The sequence below is a fragment of the Spermophilus citellus genome, assembly GCF_964194105.1.
Source record: "Spermophilus citellus genome assembly, chromosome: 11".
Lineage (NCBI taxonomy): Eukaryota > Metazoa > Chordata > Mammalia > Rodentia > Sciuridae > Spermophilus > Spermophilus citellus.
In genome coordinates this window covers 127,974,250-128,000,232 of record NC_138192.1, presented here as the reverse complement: position 1 = coordinate 128,000,232, position 25,983 = coordinate 127,974,250, and the positions used below count along the sequence as shown (strand labels likewise).

Sequence of the window (25,983 nt, the reverse complement as noted above, 5' to 3'; positions counted from 1 at the left end):
AAACAAAACCAAAAACAAACAAACAAACAAAAAAACTCAAATAAAAATGGTTGGGGGTACAGCTCAATAGTGGAGCACCCCTGGATTCAATTCCAATGACCCCCATTCTACACAAATATAAAGAAAGAAAATGTAGTGTATATTTTTAAAGAAAGAAATTGCATCATTTGCAACAGCATAGATGAAGCAAAAGGATATTGTTTTAAGTGAAATAAGTCAGGTACAGAAAGACAAATACTGTATGATCTCACTTATGCATGTGTGGAAACTAAAGTGGGTCTCAAAGAAGCAAAGTAGTGAAAGCTACCAGATGCTAAGGGCTGGCAGGGGGTAGGGAAGAGGGAACGTGGGTCAAAAGGTACTAAGTTTGAGAAATAAGTTCTGATGAGCTTTTGTACAGTATGGGAATTATAGTGAATAAAAATGTATTGTTTTTTTGTTTTGTTTTGTTTTTTTCAAATTTACAAAAATAATGCCCCGGTTCAGAGGCGGGCTTTAGGCAATGACTGGGTCACCAGGGCTCCAAGATCATCAGTGGATTTATCCATAGCTGAATGCACCACTAGGAGACAGGACCTCGTTGGAGGAAGAGGGTCATTGGGGGACATGAGCTAGGAGGGTTTATCTTGTATTTCTAGTTGTTATTGGTGGTGGTAGTGTTTTTGCCACACTGGGGACTGAAGCCAGGGCTCTGCACATGCTAGGCCTGTGCTCTACCACTGAGCTACACTGCAAATTTCTTGAAAGGCATTCTTAAATAAGGCACAAAGGGGAAAATATCGACAAACTTGAGTTTATAACACAAACCTTTTGAATGTAATTTTGGGTAATGATGGAAGAGCAAAAGCAGAATACAGAATCACCCTTACTTAGTATCTGTACAAGATAATCTAGCCAAAAATTCATCAGGGGGTTGGATGATCAAAGGCAGGTTGAAAGCACAATCTAGAACAACTAGAAAACTAAATCAAAATAATTTTTATTTCTATTTTTTAAAGGCATTAGAGAGATAGAGAAACAATCCAGACTGAGGAACTGAGATTTCAGAGGCAAAACTTCTCAGAGACAGCTGAGGAGCTGCTGCTGTTCTTTTTTTTTTTTTTTAAATATTTATTCTCAAGCTTTTAGGTGGATACAATATCTTTATTTTACATTTATGTGGTGCTGAGGATCGAACCCGGTGCCTTGTGCTTGCTAGGTGAGCACTCTACCACTGAGCCACAACCCCAGCCCCCTGCTGCTGTTCTTTACCTCCTTCTGTACCTGGGGCATCTGTTCATTGTGGAAAGGGAGCTGAGTAGCTGGACGTGGCCAAGGTTGAGCACAGAAGAGTCTGGAGATGGTACAGGCGTGGAGACTGGAGGAGCCTCACACACACTGCCAGGTGCCCCTCCAGGTATCTGGAGAAGTTATTCAGAGCAAAAGGCTAGAAATCATATCAAGTGCCCCTGAAAAGCAAAGTAGAATTTCCTGCCAGCCTACCACACTAAAAAGGCAAAAACTGTCATGGTGAGGGACAGAGGACATGGAGAGGGAGTCAAGAGCCCTGGAGGGAACATGGATCTAGTCATGAAATCTGTAGTTTGTTGGTCCTCTGAGGGTAGGGTACTTGTCACATCTGGACACAGCCAGAGGCTGAGAATCTGGGCTTGGCTTGGCCAGGGGATTCCCACCTCCCACCAGAAAGCAGAAACCAACTGTATTTGATGGTCTTATGGGGCTGGACTGCCAAATCATAGTCTTCAAGGAATCAAACAACTTGGTTTCCCGTTGAGAACTTTTCTTGGTTCTAAAGCTGCATGAAGCAAGAGACTAAAAATATAACAAAATCTTTGAAGAGCAGAGAAGACTTAACTGCCCAGTCTCTCTACTGAAATTCCTGAAGATTCTTACCTACAATCAGAGAAAACTAAAGGTATATTAACTTTCATTAAAAAATGCAAACTAATCTTGACTCATTTCATGCCCTGATTTGCTTAAAGTAATCAGACCATTACTTTAGCTGCCTAGCATAGAAAAGGGGGAGTTATTCTTACATGGAGGATAACATTTAGAGACTCTATGTCTTTTACACATAATGTCTGACATTCAGTAAAACATTAATAGTCACATCAAAACATAAGACTATAAGACCAAAGAGAAAAATAATGGAATCATATACAGACATGATATGGAGATTGGAGTTAACACACACCCAGTGATAAAAATGTTCAAGAAAATGGATAAAAAGATGGAGAAAATATATGGTCAGAAAATTCCAACAGAGATTTGAACTCTACAAAAATAAATCAAATGGACATTGCAGACCAGAAAAGCACAATTTCTTAAACTAAACTTAATAGAAGGATTTAGCAGAAGACTGAATACAGAATAAAACCAAAATTAGTGAAGTAACAAATTGCAAGACAGATCAATACAAAATACCCAACTAAAATTTAAGAATGAAAAAATTTATAAAGGAGTACAAGAGACATGTGAGACACAGTCTAAATGTCTAACATGACTTGCACTTTGAGTCCTAGTAAAAGAGAAGAGGAAGTAGAAGGAAAGAAGAAACATTTAAAGAGATGACTGGGGATTTTTCAGAAGAAAGAAATCAAGTCATAAACTTAAGAAACTCTGAAAACTCCAAATGGGAAAAATAAAGAAAAAGAAATCTGGACACATCACAGTAAACCCGAAAGAGAAAAATCTTAGAGGCAGTCAGAGAAAAACTTCTTAAGTTGCCACCAATCCTCAAATCATAAGCTTTGAAAAACAAGCCAATTAATCAATTAATCAATGACCTTGATTCTGGTGAAGGGCAGAACTAATCCAACCTAAGCCCCCCTACCCATGCTGAAAAAACACTTTAAAAAAGCTGTTATAAATGTAAATGTTATTAAGTTGTTATTAAGCAAGGATTTTACCAGGAAAAATTAAACAGATAGAAGAAACCTAGGGGGTGCCCAAGTGCAGAAGCCACTTTTGAAGTGAAGACCTTGGTGGCTTCCAGAGAATCAGATCTTAGGTTTGGTAGCCTGAGGGTGAGGGGTTCAGAAATGAAGTCCAGTCATTACTACGTTATGTGGATGTATTAGTCAGGGTCTCCAGAGAAACAGAATCAGCAAGAAGTAAACTTATAAAAAGAGGACTTATTAGATTGACTTACACAACCAGAAGCTGGATAGTCCACAATGGCCGTCTGCGCGCTGGAGAGCTGGGAGAACCAGTAGCTGCACAGTCCAAGAGTCTGAAGCCCCAGAACAAGAGGGATCAAGGGTGCTACCCTAGTCTGAGACCTAAGGCTTTGGAAACTCCCTGGAGAATCACTGGCAGAGTCCACTTTGGAAGAGCGAAGAATTGAGAGAGTCCGATATCCTCAGACAACTGAAGTGGCAATCAAGAACCTGTTCAAGAAGAATCGAGCTTACATCTGCTGCTGCTTCCTTGTCCTTCCAACTTTTATTCCATCCAAGCCATCATCCTATTGGACAGTACTGCCTATGCTTAGGGAGGGTCTCCATTTCAGTTGGCTATCCCACATGCCAATCATTCCTAAACACATCCTCATGGACACACCCAGAAGCTTCTTAATCATTGGCATGTCTTAATACAATCAAGTTAACAATTCAAAATAACCACTACAGTGCATATATGATTATATGACCTGTGTAACTCTACATCGTGTACAATAAGATAAATGAGAAGTTAAACTCCACTTATGTGTGATATGTCAAAATGCATTCTATTGTCATGTATAACTAATTAGAACAAATAAAAATATATATTAAAAGAAAAAAAAAAGAAATGAAGCCCAGAGACCACACAGGGAGGAGGGTCTAATGGCTGGCTCCATTCCACAGGCTCAAGGTGACACTGAACATCATGGAGGAAGAGTGTGGCAGAGGGAAGTAGCTCACTTGATGATCAAGAAGCAGAGATAGAGGGAGCCTCCACTTGCCAGATACAAATTTATACCCCAAAGCCACACCCCTGCTGCCCACCTCCTCCAGTCATACCCAACCTGCCTTCAGTTACTACTCAGTTAACCTCATCAGGGGACTAAGCCACTGATTCAATTAAGACTCTCATGATCCAATCATTCCTCCTCTTAACCTTCTTGCATTGTCTCAAACATGAGCTTTTGGGGGACACCTCACATCCAAACCATAACAGGAGGAAATGGTAACTGTATGGCAGAGATGTCTGGCAAATACCATCTCAGCGTCAAGATTTTTTTTTTTTAACTGAGTACTGAGGGTCAAACCCAGGGCCTTGCATATGTTAGGTGAATATAAATTTGTTATTTGTTATGGTTTGAATCTGAAATGTCCCCCAAAATCTTATGTTGAAACCATGGTCCCCAATGCAGCCAGGTTCAGAGGATTTTAAGCAATAACATGATCATGAGGGCTCTGACCTCATCAGTGGATTAATCCGTTTAATTGATAGCTGAACCGATTACTAGGAGGTAGGTCTTGGTTGGAGGAAGTAGATCGCTAGGGATGTGCCTTTCAGGGTATATTCCCAGCCCCTTCACCTCGCTCTCTCTCGCTCTTTGCTTCCTGGTTTAGCAGCTTCCTCCACCACATCTTCTGCCAGGATGTTCTACCTCATCTCAGGCCCACCCAAAGGAATGGAACTGGTTAACCATGAACTTAATCCTCTGAAACCATGAGTCATATAAACCTTTTTTCCTCTAAGTTGTTCTCGTTAAGTATTTTGGTTACAATGACAAAAAGTTGACTGACACAATTTTTAAAGAATAATAGCCATAGACCATATTCCTGAGATTGAAGACCCAACATTATAAACATATCAATTCTTTTCAAGTAAACTCATAGGTCAATGTAATCCCCACAAGATTTTGACAAGCTGAATCAGAAAGGCAAAGACCTGAAACACTTTGGAAGAAGAGAAGATTTACTCTACCAAGCATTGGAAGTTATGGGGAAGCTGGCATCGCTGTGACCAGGTGGGGCTGGCACAGGAGGGGCCATGACAGGCCAAAGAAAGGGAGGAGAGGACACATAAACACACCTGCTAGTCAGAATTCACATCACTGTGACCAAAATACTTGACAATAACAACATAACAACATAGAGGAGGAAAAGTTTACTTGGGGATCACAGTTTCAGAGGTCTCAGTCTGTGGACTGCTGACTCCATTGCTCTGGGTCCCAGGCCAGGCAGTACATCGGCAGAAGGGACAGAAAATCATGATGGGAACAGGAAGCAGAGAGGTGGGGGGAAGGGACCACAGGAAGAACAATCCTTCCAGAGCCTGCCCCTAGTGACCCACCTCCTCTAGTTATATTGCCACCCAGTCATCAACACTAGGATGGACTGTTGAGGTTAAAGTTCTCACAATCTAATTATTTTACCTCTCAATATCCCTGCAGTAACAGAGGCTTTTAGGGGACACTTCATATCCACACCATAACAGTCCACCACAGCCCCCCAAAGTGCATATCCATATCACAATGCAAAATGCATTTAGTCCATCTCTAAGAGTACAGAGTCTTAGCAGTTCCAGTGTTTCCCAGAAGTCCAAGCCCAAGGTCTCACCTGAGACTCAAGGCAAATTCTCAGTTGTGAACCCGTGTGAAAGTCAAAAGCAAGTTGCATATATCCAATGTCCAGTGGCATGAAGTAAACATCACCATTCCAAAAGGAAGGAATAGAGGCATAGGAAGAAGAAATGAGGCCAAAGCAAGACCAAAACCCAGATGGAGAAACAGGTCCCCTGATTCCACCCATAATTCCTTGAACAGCACCTAGGACACTTGGCTTTGAGGTGCTGTTTCCAAAAGGCTTGGGCAAGCCAGGCCCAGTGGTGTATGCCTGTAATCCCAGTGGCTCTGGAGGCTAAGGCAGGAGGATTGTAAGTACAAAGTTAGCCTCAGAACTTAGTGAGGCCCTAAGCAACTTGGAGAGACCTTGTCTCTAAATAAAATATAAAAAGGGCTGGGGATATGGCTCAGTGGTTAAGCGTCCTGGGTTAGAGCCCCGGTACCAAAAGGAAAAAAAAAAAGGCTTGGGCAGCTCTGCCCTTTTGGCCTTGCCAGGTGCAGCTGACATGGCCTTTCTTTTAGCCCGGCTCTCTGACCTGGCTGCACTCTGTCCTCCCAGGCCTTCCTTTGAAATCTCAGTGGACACCTTCATGACCCCTTCACTGTAGCAGTCTGCATTCCTGTAGAACCACACCATGTGGACAACACCAAGGTCTGCTGCCAGTTCACATAAAACCTGGACCTGAATCACAACTGCAGTGACCTCTGAGTCCCTGTGCAGTTCAGCATGGTGAGACAATTTCCTAGGGCCCCCTGCGTGAGTAGAATGCCCATGATCTCAAAGGAATGTCCCCTTCCGGCCCCTTAACCCTGAAATCGTTGTGGTCTTACCAATTCCTGAAAATACCCTCAAGGCATGTTTTCCTTTGTCTCTGCAAAGTATTTAGAATTTCTTTGGGGGTTTTAATCTCTTTAATAAGCACACTTTCCTTAACCCAGCTTTGCTTTTTTTTTTTTTTTTTTTGGCCAAAATGTGAGGTTTTTTAAAATATCATTTATCTCTGCTTTCTGCTTCCAATTCTTACAGTAAACCTGGCCAAAAACTGCCAGCAATATTCATGCTACTGACAGTGCTGCTTTGAAATTTCCTCTGCCAGATTAATTAGTCCAACACCTTTAAATGTGGCTTTCCCAAAGTTGCAGGACATGGGCAAAGTGTAGGCAAGTTCTTTGCCAGAATACCTCATGAGTGGCTTCTAGTCCATTTCCCAGTGGAGTCCTCAGTTTTCTCTGAAACCTCACAAACCCAGTCTGCATTCCTGTTGCATTCTGGTCTTTTGAGCTCCAGCAGAATTGCCCATGAAACTCCACCTATCACATTCTATAGCTTCCCCATCTGCAACTATAAACTTTTAAAATCCCTTCCACAAACCAGCAGCAATGTTTCTGAGTCACATGGTCAAGTTGCTCACAACAACGACCCTACTTCTCAGTACCAACTTCTGTTTTGGTTAGCTTTTGCATCGCTGTGATCAAAATACCTGGCAAGGGAGGTTTTCAAGATGCTGCTCCATGAAGTGAAACCAAGAAAACCAGCAAGGTGGGAGAACACCAAAAAGCAGGGGGACTTTACTGGAATTTAAAACTGAACATTCAAAGCAGATCAGCCCTCAGGAGTTTGGCTATAATAAAATAAGGAAGAAATCCCCAGCGGCAGAGCTGCTGCCGCAGCCGGGCTGGAAGCTCCAGCCAGAGCAGTCCCTCTTTGAGAACAGTGGAGGGATAAGGGAATGAAGGGGGTTAGGTGGGTTCGAGGTGGCTAAGGAAACAAAGCACCAGGCAGCCCACTCGTGTGTAAGAACAACCAATCAGGCACCAATAGACAGCAGTGATAACCACCTGTCAATCAGCGGGGTCTCCGGACCAATCCTGGAAGGACATGGATCTCAGCAAGATTCCCCATCCAACCCCAGGAGGACAAGGAACTCTAAAAAACCTCCCTTTCCTGTCCCAAGCACTCCCTTCCTGACCAAAGCCTAATAACATTCTGAGCCTCTGCATGATTCCCCCGGACCCGCTCTGTTAGACTGGAGGGTCTCCCCCTGGAGCGAATCTCAATAAAGCCTTGTTCAGCTGCTTTTAATCTGCCTCCTTTTGATCAGTGCCTGACCTTACAAAAGGAACCTGCATTTTGGGGAGGCCCAGGGCATATCTGGGTATGGAGCATTTAGAGATCAAGGACACTGCTGGTAAACCTGAAAGATGCACTGCATGATATCTGTGTGGAGAAGCCACCATCTCTCCAGGCAGCATGCAGGAGACTAAGGAAGGAACCATTTTGCAGCTGCTGTGTGTGGGGCCAGCAACTGAGGGGGCCGATTCCTGGCAAAACCAAGTTTGACCCAAAATACGGGCCCAGTAAACACACACTGCACGACACGGAGTGTGCTTAAGTGCCCAGGAGAAAATCAAATGTGGAGACAGGTTTACACAGGGCACAACTGGTCGTGGAATCCCACCTGGCTCTCCCTCCCCCTCTAATCCAACTGCTTGCAAGACCAGCTGGGAGAGACCCATCTGGCTGGAAGGGCGGGTCAGGAGAAATTGTTTGGAGAATGAATCCGAGAACAGGAAATGTGGGGTCTACAGGTAACTTAGGGGGACTAAGAATTGGGTTCCCCACCACATGAGTAGATCTCAGGGGATCCCTGGGGACATCTTTCAGTGTGAACCAGCAATCACTGGGCCCTGGAAGGGCACTGATTTAAAAATCTCCAGCCCAACTGGCATTCAGCCAAGAGCCTGGAGCCCACCTAAGCTTAAGCCCTGCCTCCAGGAATTCTGCCTTATGGGATCACCTCTCCCACTCCAGCACCCAGAGGGCGGAGCATCACCCTCCAGAAGACCCCACCTAACACTGCTGAGAAGAGAAGGTGGGAATCCGGTCTCCAAAGGAAAGAATTCTTTAACTCTCCATCAAGATTCTTTTCTTTTGTTTCTTTTCTTTTAGTTCTTTTTTCACTAAGAACTGCTTAATTGTGACCTTAATGGTACATGGACATTTATACAGTCTCCTATTTTTTCTTCTTCTGATCTGTAGCATTTTCAAAGACAGTTATTTTGCATGGATTAGTTTTTTGTGAACTAGGATGGTTTATTAGTAAATTTTAGTTTTGTTTTGTATTCTTTTATTTTTAATTTTTTAAAAAATTTGCTTTATATGTATAGATTTAATCCTGTTTCCCTTGATTCTCTCTTTTCTTCTGCTAACAGCCAATCTCTATTGTTCTTTCACTCTTCCTTTAATCTTTCACGTCTTCTTCTCCCCTCCTTCCTCATGATCACCACATCCCGTATCACTTCTGTTCTCTTTCTGTCCACCATCTGAAAATGTAAACCCTTTTGCAAACTTGTTGTTTTTATTATAGGCAATAACTGATCATATCATTTCTGTTTACTGTGATAATTAACATTGTAGACATCATAGTTGGTACTATTTGGTTTAATGCTTTATATTGTTTGCACTGGTTGTTGTATTACTTGTCTCCCCCTAAACAGTGAGATACTCGAAAACTTCAGGGACACTATAAAGTCCACAGAGTATAAACTCTACTGCCTCAGATCTGTACTGTTAGATGGGTAGATACACAAACAACATGAAAAAGCAAGGGAACAAATATCCCCAAGCAAACCAAGTTTCTCCAATAACAGAATCCAATGACATCACAGTGGAAGAAATACCAGAGAAGGAGTTCAGAATGTACATGATTAAACGGATCTGAGAAGTAAAGGATGATGTAAGAAAGCAAACACAGGTAGCAGAAGATCACTTCAATAAAGAGAGAGTCTGAAGAAAAAAAGAAATTCTTGAAATAAAGGAAACAATAAGCCAAGTTAAAAATTCAATAGAAAGCATCACCAGCAGACTAGACCACTTGGAAGACAGAACCTCAGGCAATAAAGGCAAAATATATAATCTCGAAAACAGAGTTGGCCACGGATAGAAGATATAAAGAAACCATGATCAGAACTTCCAAGATCTATGGGATAATATGAAAAGACCAAATAAGATTTATCAGAACAGATGAAGGTACAGAGGTACAAACCAAAGGAGTACACAATCTTTTCAGTGAAATAATATCAGAAAATTCCCCAAATCTAAAGAATGAAATGGAAAATCAAACACAAGAGATTAACAGGACCCCAAATGTGCAAAATTACTACAGATGTACATTAAGCACACTATAATGAAAATGCCCAGCATACAGAATAAGGGTAGAATTTTAAAGGCTGTGAGAGAAAAACATCAGATTATATTCAGAGGGAAACCAATATGGATCTCAGCTGATTTCTCAACCCACACCCTCAAAGCCAAGAGATCCTGGAATAACATCTTCCAAGCTCTGAAAGAAAATGGATGCCAACCAAGAGTCCTACATCCAGCAAAATTAAGCTTCAAATTTGAAGATGAAATAAAAACTTTCATGATAAAGAAAAATTAAAAGAATTTTCAACCAGAAAGCCTGCAATTCAGAATGTTCTCAATAAAATATTCCATGAAGATGAAAGGAAAAAAAAGTGAAAACCAATGACAGAAGGGACTACACTAAAGGAACAGTCAATCAAAGGAGAAACTAAGTGAAATTAAAAACTAGAAATAAAAGCCAGGTGTAGTGGCACACACCTGTAATCCCAGTGGCTCAGGAGGCTGAAGCAGGAGGATCATAAATGCAAAGTCAACCTCAGCAAAATCAAGGTGCTAAGCAACTCAGTGTGACTCTGTCTCTAAATAAAATAGAAAATAGGGCTGGGAATATGGATCAGTGGTCGAGTGCCTCTGAGTTCAATCCCTGGTACCCCCCATACACACCAAAAAAATAGAAATAAGACAAAATGACAGAGAACACAAATCATATCTCAACAACAACCTTAAACATTAATGGCCTAAACTCATCAATCAAAAGACAAAGGCTGGCAGATGGATTAAAAAACAAGACCCAACAATATGTTGTCTCCATGCGGCTCACCTCATAGGCAAAGACTATCCTTTCCTATCCTTTCACCTCCACAGACTGGAGGTGAAAGGATAGGAAAAAACATAGCACTCATATGGATTGTGTAAACAAGCAGAGGTTTCTATCCTCATATCAGATAAAATGGACTTCAAGCCAAAGTTAATTAGAAGGGACAAAGAAAGACATTTCTTACTGCTTAAGGGAATTATACATCAACAAGACCTAACAATGATAAATATTTATGCCCCAAACAATGGAGCAAAGCCTTCTTAAATTCAAGAATCAAATAGACCACAACCTAATAATACTGGGTGACTTTAACACATCTCTCTCAATACTGGATGGAGCTTCCAAACAAAAGCTAAACAAAGAAACTATAGAAATAAATAATACAATCAATAATTTAGACTTAACAGACATATACAGAATATTTCATCCATCAGTGATTGCATACACTTTCTTCTCAGAAGCACACAAATCCTTCTTTGAATAAACCATGTTATGTAAGCTATCACATATGTTGGCATACAATTGTAATATTACCTTAATTCATTTTTAGCATCTGTAGGGTTATTTTGACAGCACTCTTTCCATTGATATTAATTTTTGTGTCCTTGTTTCTTTCTTCATCAGACTTGATTTTTATCAAATTTTAGCTGTATTTTTTCTTCTCTATTTCATGTATTTCTGCTCCTACTCTTATTTTTTTCCCTCCTACTACTTAATTTGAAAATAATTTGCTATTCTAGCTTCTTTCTGACACAAGTATTTTAAATGTTCATCTGAGTACTGGTTCATCCCAGAGATCCTGGTATCTTAAGCTTTTATTATCAATTCAAAGCACTTTTTATTTACTTTACTTGTATTTTCTTCCTTGACCTCAGAGATATTTATGAGTGCACTATTTAATTTTGAAATAGTTGATGTGGGGAGGGGTTCTTCTATATATCTTAAGATGATTGATTTCTAATGTAATCATGCAGGAAACACAGTCTTCATGATTTCAGATTTTTAAAAAGCAATGGAAATGTTTTTTATGTTGATTATGTTGGTTACATACATGTCAAAACTGATCAAATTGCATACTTCAAATATATGCCTTTTATTGTTCTTCAATTTTACCTCAATAAAACTACGGGGGAAAAAAAGATTGGACTTGTAGCTCAGTGGTAGAGCATTTGCCTAGCATGCGTGAGGCCCTGGGTTCAGTCCCCCGTACTGCAAAAAATAAGCACAATCCCATTATAACATCTAAGTAAAAATAATTAATTCCTTAATATCTTCAAATATCTGGTTATCCAAACAAGGCCCATACCATGCAAATGGTTGATGTGTTCTTTAATTTATTAGGTGTGGAAGTGGGGAAGTACTGGGATGGAACTCACTGCATTACATCTCTAACTCCCCTTAAAAATTAAAAAACCTGACAAGAAGAACTTAGAAGAGGAAAGGTTTACATGGACAGAGTGGAAGTGCATGGACAGCTGACTTCACCGCGCAGGTTCCAGGTAATGCAGCGCATCGTGGGGAAGGGCCTAGTGGGGGAAAGCTGCTCATGGTGGCGCAGGAAGTGGGGAGGGAAAAGGGACCACAGGAAGACCAGCCCATCCAGGCCGCACCCCCAGGACCCACCTCCCTCAGCCACACCCCACCTGCCTATGGTTTTCACACATCAGTCCATCTGAACCAGGGTGGATGGATTGGGTTAAAGGTCTCACAATCTAATCACTTCATCTCTGAATATTTCTGCATTAACAGTTAGTTTTGGGGGGACACCTCATATCCAAACCATAACCACCCTCCTGTCTATTTGGCCATCACTCAATGGCGTCCTCAAAAAAACAGGTGAGAATCAAAACAGAAACTTCAAACTGTAGCTCAGATGGGAAACAATGCAGTCTCTGATAAGACAGGAAATGTGAAAAAATATTCAATCCAATTATATCTGAGCAAGCACGACATTTGGGTGAGCATCTTGGGGCAAATATCAGCGAGATGGCCTACCAAACCACAGCCAGCACCCGAAAAATGAATGAGCGCAGAATGCAAGATTCAGGCAGAATCAGTCTGGAAGAATGACTCAGAAGACCAGGAAAACATCCCCCCAAGGGCTTGATACCCCACGAAAACCCAAGCAAAGCAGCGTCGTGACGAGGGGTGATGGATTTAAAGGACCCAGCTAAAAGTGTGGCTTGTAGTGCTATGGGAAAAAATTAAGATCCTCTCCAAACACACACACACACACACACACACACACACACACACACACACACAGTTTGTTTGGTTTTTTAAAATTATAAATTACAAGAAATAAACCTACTGAAAATTGAGTAATTGTCATGGAGGAAAAGCTGAAGGTGACCACTAGAAACATGAAGTAAAAGAATCAGAGAGAGGAAGGTATCCAGCAGCCTTGGGGCTGAGAAGGCTGAAGTTACTCCAGTGGAATATAATTTTGCATAAAATTGAAAAGGAAAAAATTGTCAAAAATGTTTGAAAAGGAACTTTCCCTTTTTATTTTCTTTTGCCCCTAAAAGTAGACTCGAATATGCAGCCAAAAAAGAACGCAAGAACCATCATTAAACACTGAGAGTGCTCATGGAATCAACCCATCAGTAACTTCCCACACCACTTTATTTATATCTTATGAAATCAATGCCATCATAGGTTGCACCTTAAAATGTAAGTTTTAGTAAGACGAAAGCCACCTCACACAAAGTTAGGACAAGGAAGCTACATTTATACTTTTCCAGGATATCCAGCGAAATCTCCCATATCATGAAACAAAGGACAGACACCCAAATAAAACTGGAAAGAAAATGAACCTGAAAGAGGAGAGGGAATCTAACAGCCAACAAACAGGAGAAACTGAGCCACCTCCTACCTAATCAGGAAAATACAGATGAAAATCACGCGCACCTCCTCATCTGTCACTTTGACAAAGTCTGGCTGGGTGTGGGGAGGTGGCTCGTCTCATCTGCTGTTGGTAAGAGAATACATTCATATTCAGCCTCTTACAAAGGCAATTTAGCTGAGCCTATAAACGAATACACATTGATTCCCTTTGCCTCAGTGATTCCACTTTCTTGTGTTTTGATACAATTATGTAGAATTCCAACATAAAGTATATAATCATTATCACAGCCTCTTAGTAAAAGTGAACAATTGAAATAACCTAAATATCCATCAGAAGGGGATGGTTTAAATATTATGGTACCTATATCAATCTCATGGAATAGCATAAAGCTGCTTTAAAAAACAAAGTTCATGTACATGTATTAAGGTGAAGAGATCTCTAAGATTTCCACTTTTAAAATAAGTGGCAATATAAAATGCTGAAAAAATGTACAGTATCATCTCATTTATTATGAAATGCATTTATGATAACAAGTTATATAGACAAATGCACAGAAAAGAGAAGACGAGACCAGACTTCTCACAGACCTGGGACTGGAAGCTGAAAGTGAGTGAGAAGGGAATTTTTTCCCATTGTATACCTCTATGCTGTTTGAAATTTTATGAGCAAGGTTGTATAGCGTATTCCTTTTGTAGACATAAAAAAAATCAAGTCTTGTTATTTTTGAGCCCACTACAGAGGAAAAGATAGAATTTCTATTGTTTTTCTTGTCAGAGGTATGACCTACCCAGGAACAGAAAATTAAAGTGAAAATAAAACTCGGCCTGCACTAGTTTTTCTCCTCGTGGGCCCTTTCTCTCTTTTTTTTCCCTTTGATCAGGATAAACAGAGAAAGAGCTCAGACCCCGTCAGCGCAGGGACAGCCCCGGATCTGACAAAGCTAGTCCCCTGCAGGTGCTGGACCATAGCACCCCAGGCTCGCTGGAAAAGATGCCAGATGTTTACCCTGGAGCTTGTGCTGCCCCACCTACCCTCTTTGAAGTGACCTGTGAAAGGTGGAGGGAGGTGGAGGAGGACTGGGAGCATTCAGAGGTCATGGGAAATGGCCAATCCCTGCTGGGAGGGACAGAGTCCCCGCCACTGAGAAGCAACTGCAAAACAAGTTCGTGTGCTTCGTGGTGAGCTGAATTCACATCGACAGCCGACAGCCGTCCTGCTCCTTTAAAAAAAATCGCTCTTCCTCTTTCCTAGCTCTTACTTCATCTAGTGCAGACCTTGCTCCCGTGGAGCAGGACTGAGCCACAGTACCGCCTTAGACCCCAGCTGAACTCAAGCAGCACACGGCCAGAGACAGAAGTCCAAGGGAGGAGAGAGACTCACCTGGTGCTCGGGTCGCCAGCCCTGTCTGCCATCCTCCTGCCCTGGACCTGCCTGGGTCTGGGAGGGTGACCCCTTGTCCCTCAGTCTCCCCCGCCTGTGTCCAGTGTGGCTGCCCGACCCTGAGCAGGAAGTGGGCCCTGGGATTGACTCACCAAACAGCGCTCCGCCCCGCCCCGTTGGGGAAAAGAGAAGTGAAAGTATTTGTTCGACCTCTGATGGGCCACTGCCAAGCTAGTCCTCCCTCCTCCCTCGGCCCACGGTCTCCCGGCTCTCCTGAAGTGTAGCAGGAGGATGAAGGCCTGCAGGCAGGGAAGGGGGCCCCAGGGACAAGCAGGGCCACTCCCAGGTGTCCCTTCTGTCTGTCTCTAGATGATGGTCCTTATCAGTTGTGTCCAGTCGTGACTAAGCATGCCTCTGCCTGTGCCTGTGCCTGTGGTTGTTCCTTACAACCAGCAACTTAGTGAGTCCCAGCATCTCTATGGCAGATGCTTCTTCCAGGAGGGAAAGCTGGAAACTTCTCTTGGGCCAGCGGGGGAGACTGGACTAAACGCAGGAAGGTCCTGACATTCAGACCAGAGCTGGAGAGAGCCGACGTGCTCAGCCTTACAAAGGAGGCAGAATACCCTTAGCATTCTTAGGCATCAGTCAAAGGCAGGGGAGGTCTCTCCAAGCCCCTGGGGCCACATGCTGAGCCAGGTTAGGGCTAGGACTGACATTTTAGGTGCAAGGGTATAAGGTGCCTTGACCGGGAGCTGCTCTGCATCAGCAAGGGCTGAGGAAAAGACGCTGTGTATCAAAGAAGTCACTGGACCTCTCAGTGGAGGAGGATGGAGGAAGGAGCCCAGGGGGTCTAGAAGTGAAAGGGCAGGGGGACCCAATGGGGGGACCTCTGCCTCTCAGTTATGCCTGTTTGGCTGGGGCACGGTCAGGGATGCAGCCGGCAGCCAGGGTGTGCAGACTCCAGGGCCAGGATGGGATGGGCAAAGGGCAGAGGACTCAGAGGCCAAAAGTGGCCAGAGCTCGAAAGTGATAGTTTCACACCACGGTCCGCCGAACGCGACTCCTTCTGGTGGTAAGCAAGGGTGCTTGACACTGTGGGGGGAGGACAGAGGTTCCTACCATTGATCCACTTATCTTTCTTTCCTCAGAAGAGCGAGCACCAAATGGATGGGGCAGATTCCAGGCACTGATGAGGACATCTTTTCCAGTGGGCAGGGCCACTGTGCCGACAGGTACAGACTCGTGCCGACAGGTACATACACCGCCACCCAGCATTCCCTTTCTCTCTGGGGCAGAGGGGCTGGTAAGCTGAGCCTCATTGGGCACAGCTGTCCTCTGTCCGGTCTCTATGGGGCAGGGTGGGCCACACAAGCTCTGGCACAGACTTCACCAGCCTGTCTTGGTGAATCCCCCGGCCATCCCCGTGTAGTAGGCTGTCCAGAGCCAGTGCAGAGCTGGGCACTGACGTGAACATGTCAGGTCTCTACGTCTGCTCAAGCTCCAGGAGCCTGGAAGCCAGGGAGCAGGAGAGCAGCAATTGAGGAGGACCTCGGGCAGGGGAGTGACAGAGAGATGGCTTTGGGAGCTTCACCAAGAAGAGCTGGGACCTCCAAAGCAGGGGATGGGAGGGTGATTCCCCAGCCTGGACACCCCTTGGGGACAAGAGATCTATCTCTGAGACAAGGAGTCAGCATCCCATCCTGGAGTTTGAGGGCAGGATGCAACCCCAGCAGCTGTGGCCACTGGACACAAGTTTGGAGAGTCTGGCCTCCCTCCTGTGGGTGGGCACATGGAGAGTGAGTGCAGGGGCCTCCGGAGTCTCCTTCTGGGAGGCAGCTCATGGATCAGCACGACACACCTGCCCCCTCCCTTCTTCTGGGGCAGATTCTTCAACTAGGACTTGGTGGGTGGGAGTGTCCCCTTGTCGAGCCTCTCCATAGCCATCCACCTGCAGAGACTGGGGCTCTATTAACACCCCCAAGCTGGGTGCACAAGGACAGGGTCCAGCGTGGGGCTGGGCCATGTGGTTGACTGGAGCAGCTTGAGACCGTGTAGATAAGGCCAATTCTGAGATTCAATTTGGGGAATCACTTTATTACCACACACCTGAGCAAGGTCCCCAATTCCACTTTCATCAGGAATAAAGGAGGTTTGTTGACCTCCTTTTTGCCCATCTCTCAATTGGGTTAGAACTCAGGTGGGGGAAAAGGATGGCATGTGGGAGCCTCCTGCCCCTAAATATGTTTAGCCCATGGTCTGTGTCTGTGTGTCTCTCCCCTCCAGTTCTCTCCTACCTGAGCCCCACATGGGTGAAGAGGCTGAGGATCAGAACCCCTTACAACTACGTCACCATGATGCAATTATCCCCCTGGCTTAGTGATACTCGGTGGCAATATTTGGGCTTTTAAAGACTGTGGTGAAGGGGCTGGGGTTGTGGCTCAGCGGTAGAGCGCTTGCTTCACACATGCAAGGCCCCTGGGTTCGATCCTCAGCACCACATAAAAATAAACAAATAAAGGTATTATGTCCAACTACAACTAAAAAATAAATATTACCAATAATAAAAAGAAAATAAAGACTGTGGTGAGACTGAGCCTCACTCCTTCTCCACCCTGCCCTTTGCTTGACAGAACTTCAACGACTGGGCTAAGGGGTGTAGAGCTTTGGTCACTCCAACCCGCAAAGTTTGCAAGATGCAAGAGGGATGATTAGAGGTGGAAAGGATTATTTCTATGGAAGAAGAGAATGTATGGGGAAGGGTTGGATGGGAAGAGACAGAGACCATCGCAGAAGAGGAACGGGTTGAGGGAGAGGGGTTCTGAGGAGTGAAGAAGGGAAGGGAAGCACTGGAGAATGTGGGAGGTCCATCTGGCCACCTTCTGAAGGTCTGGGGTCCAGCCACGAGAAACACCTCCACAGAAGCCCTCAGTCCTTGTGCGGCAGAAGGGAGGAGGTTGGCCCAGCCACATCTCCAGTCCCCACCTGCAATCTGCATCATCACCCACGGCCCTTCAGTTTATCCTCTGTGAACAAGGACAGCTGTATCCTGTTCCCTGGTTACTGGTTGCAGAACCAGGATCCCCAGAGTCCAGTGACACAACTCTTGCTTCTTTCCTATGGTCCCCAGGCAGCCAGGGTGGGCACAGACTGACCATGTGCAGCAGAGTCCCTCTCCCATCAGCCCACAGCCCACCTGGCTCCTGGACTTGGCTCCAACCAAGTCTACACTTCCCTCTAGTGGCCTAACTCAGTATTACAGTCTCCTTACACCTGGGTTCTTTTGTCCTTTGTTGGAAACAGAAATCAAAAATCCTTCTCTTTTCAAAAACAACCCAAATACCTTGATATTTGTAGTAGAAGCTCTGTTATTTCATTCTAAATAAAGATGAACCGAGTAAGAGATTGAGTTTGGGAAGTTTTAATATCTGACAGTTCATGAGCATATCTGGGCTTGTGGTCTAGCAGAGACCTCTTGATTCAAATCCCGAGGGAGGTGCTGCCCTCTGGGCCATCCATCCTTTCAGGAGCCCTCTGTCTTCCCAGAAATCTGCATCCCACCTGGGAGCACCAGGGTGGCCCTTCCTTCTCCACCTCCCTGGAGGCTGAAGCCCTCAAACCTGCCCACCTCCCACCCCTGAGGCCCCCCGCAGCATAATCCTGAGGTCCTTTCCAAACATGTAGATCTTGTAATTTAAAATGTGTTTAAAACATTCAATAAGCTGCAAAAACAGATGGCGCAGAATGAGCTTTTAAAGGAAGGCCTGAGAGGTTCAAGGAGTGGGTTATGCTGAGAAGTTCAGGAAATGCCCTTGCCCAGTCCTGCCTCATGCACCCCAGTCTCCTTGGGGGTGGCCCTCACCTTCCTCTACCATTCAGTGTCCTCTGACTCCTGAAGGACCGGAATCAAAACGTCTTAGCTTCACCCAACTCTTGCTAACTTAGGGTCCTACCTCTCTGAAAAACAGCAACCTGCTTCAGAGTTCATGATTTTGGATATCCTGGGGATTCCCAGGGGCAGCTTGCTGAGGTCGTGGGCACCAGTTAGCACTCACTGCCAACACTCGGAGATGTGGATCAGGATGGCTCCGTGCTGTTAACACCCGACAAGATGGAACTAGGACTGCTCTCAGAGAGGGGGAGAAACACTTCATCCTAGTTAGGGTCCAACTGGTGCCTCTTGGGGAGCCTCGGGGTCTATCAAGCTGGGTGCCCCAGAAGCAGAGGAAACAGCATGGCTGCGGGAACTGGAGGAGAAGGCAGTTGGGTTGCACAACCATTTGAATAAAAGTGAAGCCTCTTACAAAACGGCCATTGCTAATATTTCTGCAAATCCCTCCAAATGTCCATTACTAAGAGTAGCCAGGTGAGGCGTGTGTGGTGAGAGATGGCCTCCACCAAGCACATGGAAGGAGCCCACTGGTAGCTGCCTTCCGCTTGTTCTGGCTCATAAGTGGGTGCTTTTTTCAAGTGGGGGGTCCATGGTAGGGACCGCAGTGTTGCTGAACAGAATAAAAGATGTGGTGGAGAAGGGAAGGGTAGCTTCATGAAGACTTAGTTGTTAGGGGACAGGAAATAAGCTGTCCTAAAGAGACTCGATCATGGAAGAGGTTCAATCCAACTGTCCCTGCATAGAGGACTTGGCATCCTAAGAATATTTATCCTAAGTGTATTTCTAATAAGCGCTGATGTATACCTCTGTCCAGCATCTAGGGGAGATGTAGGGGAAGAGACGGAGGTGGCCATACCCACGGAAGCACTTGCTAGAAAATGTGGTGGGCGGGAGCTGGCTGAGTTGGAATACCTGGGCTCTCCCAGGGAACCAGTGTCCAGGGTCACAAAAATTCCACAGAGCATAGACTTGCACAGAGCATAAATTGGCCTTTATAACCGACCAACCATTACAGTTCTTGTTTAGGGAAACTCCAAAGTAAAGTATAACGAGCTCTCCCGAAGGCCACAGAGGTCTCTAAACTACTGTACTGTTCCCCTGCCTGGTGCACGTGCTTCTCACAGGTACAACACTGCACTTGTGAAGCAGGTGAGCACCCAAAAGGGCCCCAGCACAGGCCAACCACTGGGTCTAGACAGGTCATGAAGTAGACAACACAGGAGGGTGGCCCAAGGGCTCTAGCAGGCCATTGGTGCCCTGCTGTGCAACTAGGCTTATCAGGTAAAGGCAGGCTCCAAAGCCAACAGGTGGAAGAGCTCCTCGGGAGCAGGTGGCCTCCAGGGTCTGCTGGTACTGTGGCTTTGGGGGGAAATGCTTGGCACGGTTGTGTTGGTTCTCAAAACAACGACATTCAAGTTGCAAACCCACCCATCTCACTTGCTACACACTCATTTTCTTGGAGTACTAAGGAAAAAAACAGTAAGTTCTCTGTGATCACGTGCCAGTTCTCAACCTCTAACCAGCTCAGAACGGCTGGTGGGCTCAGTTTACTTGGTGACTTGCTTCCTCTAGAGAGAATGGAGACCCGTCTGCACTCTCCCACACATACCGCCTATGGCCTGTGGTTCCCTCTCCTATGGATAAATCTGGGAGGTGTAGAGCCCATTGAATGTGGGGTCACAGTAAATGAGCGGCTCACGTGTATCCAAGGACTCTGGGTTGAGCTATGACGACAATATGATATCCCTGAACTTCGCCTACAAGAACCAAGTATTGGGAGTTGGGTTCTTACCCACTAAGCTGCTTTGGCAGGAGGGGCCTGGATTTACCATTTATTGTTCAGACAATATACAATGCAGGAACCCAAGGACTATTTCTTGTCTTTCCTGAATAAACACAAAGTAAAGACAACCAGTTGGAATCTACAGAACTCAGGCCACACGTCTACATGCTACCTACATGTGCCTCAGGCTCCGTCTCATTCTCACAGACCCAGAGAGGATGAATCTAGAACACATAGACCTTGTCTGAAGGGGTGTACACTCTTCCAGTCCCATATACCATGAGGTTCAGGGCAAAATGTGAATGAAGAGATCAGGAGAGAAAATTCCAATTTTGATGCAATATAGAAACAGGTGGTTTCGTGTCAGATGAAACATTGTAGACCAGAGAATCTGAACATACCTGTTATTGAAAGGTCTGGCAGCTCTGATTAGTTCATTGCTCTGTAGCCCCCAACCCCACCCCCCGCCCCGTGTCCCATCAGCATCTACACTGACTGGACGGGTAGCTAATTGCCATCTCTTGCTTGAACCAAGACAGGAACTCTATTTTAGCAGGTAATTCTGGTGGTTAGGCTCAGACGGCACTCTTGGTCTGTAGTGGAAAAAGCTCAGCCCCAGATCTGACAGATTTCAGTTTGCCCCAGGTATCAGCCACAGACTAGGGAAGGGTTTACACACACGTTTTCTATGACCCTCTCTTTTTGGACATTTTCCCCTCACTCCCCAGAAAGCCTGGTTCCTCTGGGCTCTTCCCCTGGCTCTTCCAAGCAGAAAGAAGAGCTTCCTATCAAAGTTTTAGGCCACAAGCAAGAGTGTGGCTGTTCTTAGAGGAAGAGGAAGTGGATTCACTACAGGCTGCTCCCTTTGAGTTTCGACTTCCCCCCAAAGTTTCGATTTCTCCCCAAAGCCTGCCTGCTTGTGTTCACCTTTCAGAACCCTCAGGCAGCTGGTTTTGAGTAGTGTCCAGAGTTTCTAGCTAGTTTGGAACTTTGGAGGGGAAATCCTAGCATGCTTCAAATCATTGAGTCCCTCAAACTTACCTACATGTCATGTCTCTGAGTCGTGGTACCTGTGATGTACCCAAGGCATTCAGAATACTCAATACTTCTTGCTCATCGGATCCATGACCACACTGTGATCCGTACAGTGGGCCAATGTAATGTGCTGCAGCAGCCAGAGGAGCTCTTCTTAACAGAAAGCAGGAGAATTTCTTTTGTCCTAGTGCAAGTCTACTGTTGTCTGACCCATGTGACTGTTGTGTCCTGATTACACATTCAGGAGCTGGGAAAATGACTGCCGGCTGGATTCAGTACACCCATTCTGAGATGGACATTACCTGACATCCATCCACTCTAACAGGGGGGCCAGGATGGCTCTGTGTCCCCAAATATTTGCATCAACTCCAACCCTGTGTTCAACAACTCTTGAAATATCGGTGTGTTTTTCTTTCCCTGATGTGGTTATTTGAACAAATGGCCATAGATCCCTTTGGGGAAGAACTGAGGGAATCCTACTACTTACCCTCTCAAGATCCTTCCTTCTGAAAACTTGCCCTCCCTTTTATTGGAAATGAGCCTCATGAGAACTGGCTAGACTGAGGTAGCTGTCTATCATCTTGTGCTCCTCTATTTCAAATCTCTTTTGATGATGTATATGAAGTAATATCCTCATTGGCTGAGGAACACAGTCACTTCCCGGATGAGTCTTTCCATTGTAGAGCAGGGTCACGCTAGCATGTCAATATCCCTCGGCTTTTGTTCTCCAGAGCCTGCCACAGCAGTTTGGGCATCTCTACCTTCCACTTCATTTAATATGTACCACAGTTATTGTAAGCCTGAAATAGCCACCTGGGGCTTACAGAATCATGACCATCATCCTCTGCCAGGTTGATTAAAGTCTGTGGCACAGAAGAGCTCTCCTGTATCAACAATTCCCCCTTATCTAGTTTTACATCTTACCTTTCTTGATCCAGGATCTTCTACCAATCTCCTAGCTCCTGTTGGTAATGTTGGCCAATCTCCATCTCCTTTGAAATATAAACCCTCTTTCAACTTGCAGCCCCACCCATAGTTTGTCCAGTTGGGTCATGCAGAGAGGCCTCTGCATGCTTAAAGTCTTCATTTAAGCAAGATGGGGATGGGTGTAGTTCCCTCTTCCAACAGGGGGAAGGGGGATTCTTTTTCATGACCAGTGGTTCAGAGGGTATAGTAGTTCAAAATTCTCATGTGCATCTACCTTGATAGCCCCGTTTTGAGTTTCAGGGACTTGAATTTGGCATAGAGACCACCTGAGCTTGGAATTCAGTCCTTTTTGGAGTTCTGCCATTCTTAAAATCAGGACCTGCAACAGGCTTTCCTTCCTGTCTGCCTTCCAGATGCAAATTTAAGGGCCTCTTGGCTTTAGGCTGGCGATTAATAGATCTAAACCTGATATTTATGCTTATCAATATATTAGCAATAGCCACCAAACCCAACATTTCTTATAGTTACCCTTTCTCCCTTCTTAAATGCCAGACAAATTGCACCAGCTAGTGTGCCTCTTTTCCTGTAGCTCATCTGGCTTTCTATAGTAGAAAGTCTGGCAACTGTCCTGTTATAACATCCCAGGGATTATCAATATCCACCTATCACCATTCTGCTAAACAGTGATCCACCTCCAGGATCATGTTCTTAAGAGTTTGTTTTCGAGGACCACTACTTAGGGTGGGTCCCTGCTGTGGTTTGGATCTGGAATGTCCCGAAAAGTGCATGCTTTGAAGGCTTGGCCCACAATGAAGCAATGTTCAGAGGGAATCACTTTGGGGAAGTGACTGGATCACGAGGGCTCTGATCTCATCAGAGGATTAGTCAGTTGGTAACTGAATGGATGCTGAGACGAGGGGGCAATTGTAGGCAGCAGAGTCCGGTTGGAGGAAGCAGGTCCCTGGGGGTATGGCTTAGAAGGCTATTCCTTGTTCTGACCCTGTTCTCTTTCCTTCTCTCTCTCTGCTTCTGAGTTGCCACGAGCTCAGCAACTTTCCTCGGCCATGTTCTTCCACCATGATGTTCTGCCTCACCCCAGGCCTGGAGCAGTGGAGTCTGCTGGCCATAAACAGAAACCTCTGAAACTGCAAACCAAAAGAAATCTCTCCTTCTCTAAGTTGTTTTTCTCAGGCATTGGTCACAATGATAAAGAAAAAAAAAAAACTAACCCAGCCCCCTAGAAGCAGAGTCTGAGATGGAGTATCTTAAGGTATTGGTTTATTGTGAAGCTCTCTCAGGAGAAGAGGAGTGAGGGAAGCAACATAACAAAGCAAGAAAGGTGAGGTCAGCTGCAGACGAGCTTCAGCCTGGTTCCCTGGGATCAGTAGCCACTGTATCCCTCAGGCTGGGAGGTGCCACCCCGGCTGAAGCTGGCTTTCTTTGGTACAGGGATGCTAGACTTCGTAAACGGTGTTCAGTGCAGCAGAGGGTGGGGGATCTTGCCAGAAAAATAAATTGCACCAGAACACCAAGAGCAGTTACTGCCCCAGTCAACTATTTTCATTTGTTTCCTGAATAGTGAACAGTCCCTTCAAATTCTTCTCGAATTCAGTCTCCAGTCTAATTCCCATTTGGCCACACTCACGGTACTGGAAAAAAAAATAATAAAGACAAAAACGAAAATCTCATTATCCGTGTTGTTAGACATCTGGCCATGGAGAATGATCAGGACACTTGTTAAACATTCTGGGGCACGCTAACCAGTTCAAACTTGAAAACTCCTATAGCTAGGAGCAACTTCTGTGTTCTGCTGGCATAATTAGAAAGAAATGTGAAATCATTGCCATGTTGGGGGATCATTACTTATGTGACTTTGGTTGTTTATTAGAGTTCAGTAAGAGTTAGAAGACGGATCTATGTTAATAGAAGTCACGTGTAAGGGGAGATCAATGATCTCTTCCTTCCTCATCACTTCTATTCCTCTATTGGGGAGTCCCTGTTAACTATATGGCCCTTGAACATATAAAGGAGCCTTGAGTTTGGGATTTCTGAGAAGTTTTAAGGAAGCTTGGGGGAAGATAAGAAGCACAAACTGACTTGAATATAAATTCACTTTCTGGGCTGCGGTTGTGGCTCAGTGATAGAGTGCACGCCTAGCACGTTCAGGACGGTGGGTTCCATCCTCAGCACCACATAAAAATAATAAATAGATTAAAATAAAGATTCTGTTCAACTACAACTAAAAAACAAATATAAAAGATAAATAAATTCTCTTTCTGTGTGTGTATGGGAAAGGGAGGACTTGACTGTTCTCTCTGTGCTCTGGTTGGAGGGATGGCAAATGAGCGCTTGAGAGCAAGGGGATTTCTTTGGTTACAGGGACATCTTCTGATTCACTGTTACCTAAATCTTAAACTAAAAGAATCACTCACTTCCAGGGCCTTTCTTGTGCAGGCTTGTTAGAGGAAGACAAGGGAAACTAAACTTCCCAGGTGCCAGAAGATGAGGGGTGGAAGCAGCCTATGGGGGAAAACAGAAAGGGAAGCAGAGCGCGTCCTTACCTTGTACGAGGCCCTGTGGTTCTGAAAGATGAGGCGTATGTCCCGCACAAACCCCTTCACTTGGGAGTAACCCTGTTTATTCAGCCTTTTCTTGATTTTGTCTAACCACATAGGTTCCTTCAGACTTTGACAAGTCTCCCTCATCTGCTGACAAATAAATACACGAGTTACTTAAGTCTTAAACTGGAGGAATCTGTGAGAGCGACTAGCAGTTTCGTGTTTGACCTGCTATGGATTCTCATAAAATCCAATGGAAAGACAACAGGGCTGCTGTCTCACGCCCCAGGGACTGAGATCACAAATCCCATTTCAGAGTCACCTCGTATCATGGTGGTCTGTGATTGAGGCTCTCTGCTGTTACTTACACGATAATAACGTGGATTCTTGGCAAAAATGGAGCTCTCAGAACAGCAATAGACCTTCAAGAGGAGGAACTCACATTTCTACAAGAGAAGTAGGCTGTCAATGAAAAGCAGCTTGAAAAGAAGAAACCCATATGCTCACCCCATAGAAAGCATGACTCATGCCCCCCAGCTTCAGGAAGTTTCTCCAAACACGTGTGATGGCTAAGTTATTCTTTTCTGTAAACATGTTCTGGTGTGATGTCAGCATAACAGAAGTGTGGGTCGGAAGAGGAAGCTCCCTCTGAGTTCCACGTCTCTGACCCCAGGCCTGTTGGTGTTTCTCACAAGAGAAGGGACATGAGAAGGCTTGGGGATTCCATGGACTCACCAACTGTTCCTCAGGCTGCATCTGCCTCTCTAGGATCTCAGATTCCCGGTGACTCTCTTGACTGTCTAAGGAGCCCATCCTGCAGAAAATGCAACTCCACGGGATCCTGAGAGATGGTGCATAAAGTGAGCAGAGAACACGGCCCCTGGAAATAGCTACTGTTCCTATAGCTGCATGTCCTCCTTTAAGGAATAGTTAGTTGATATGCTAGTTAGAGAGAAAACTCCCAGAGTGTGCAAGATCCCCACATGGGATCGTGAGCTGTCCACTCTGTTTCCATCTGTGGCAGAAACAGGATGTCAGTCCTTGG

General features: G+C 44.9%; 2 protein-coding genes and 1 long non-coding RNA gene across 3 annotated transcripts in view; 1 reads left to right on the top strand and 2 right to left on the bottom strand.

Annotated features, from left to right (window-relative positions):
• The window catches only part of LOC308630942 (nuclear autoantigen Sp-100-like), a gene marked incomplete at its 3' end in the record, with an annotated part of 44,671 nt that extends 29,696 nt beyond the window's left edge, over positions 1-14,975 (bottom strand). The window contains exon 1 of the mRNA XM_081261751.1: positions 14,747-14,975. Coding sequence (XP_081117877.1) covers positions 14,747-14,778 — 32 coding nt within the window. The 5' untranslated portion in view covers positions 14,779-14,975. The remainder of the gene's footprint in view (positions 1-14,746) is intronic.
• Positions 14,976-15,634: 659 nt separating this feature from the next.
• On the top strand, positions 15,635-17,162 carry LOC308630431. Its single transcript, XR_014017942.1, has 3 exons — positions 15,635-15,818; positions 15,895-15,978; positions 17,030-17,162. It is a non-coding gene; the product is annotated as an uncharacterized lncRNA (long non-coding RNA).
• Positions 17,163-23,785: 6,623 nt separating this feature from the next.
• Positions 23,786-25,983, bottom strand: part of LOC308630427 (nuclear body protein SP140-like protein) — a 67,067-nt gene continuing 64,869 nt past the window's right edge. The window contains exons 25-28 of the mRNA XM_081260443.1: positions 25,674-25,779; positions 25,307-25,384; positions 24,942-25,088; positions 23,786-24,029 (exon numbers count right to left, since the gene is read on the bottom strand). Of these exons, the coding sequence (XP_081116569.1) occupies positions 23,931-24,029; positions 24,942-25,088; positions 25,307-25,384; positions 25,674-25,779 (430 nt within the window). The 3' untranslated portion in view covers positions 23,786-23,930. The remainder of the gene's footprint in view (positions 24,030-24,941; positions 25,089-25,306; positions 25,385-25,673; positions 25,780-25,983) is intronic.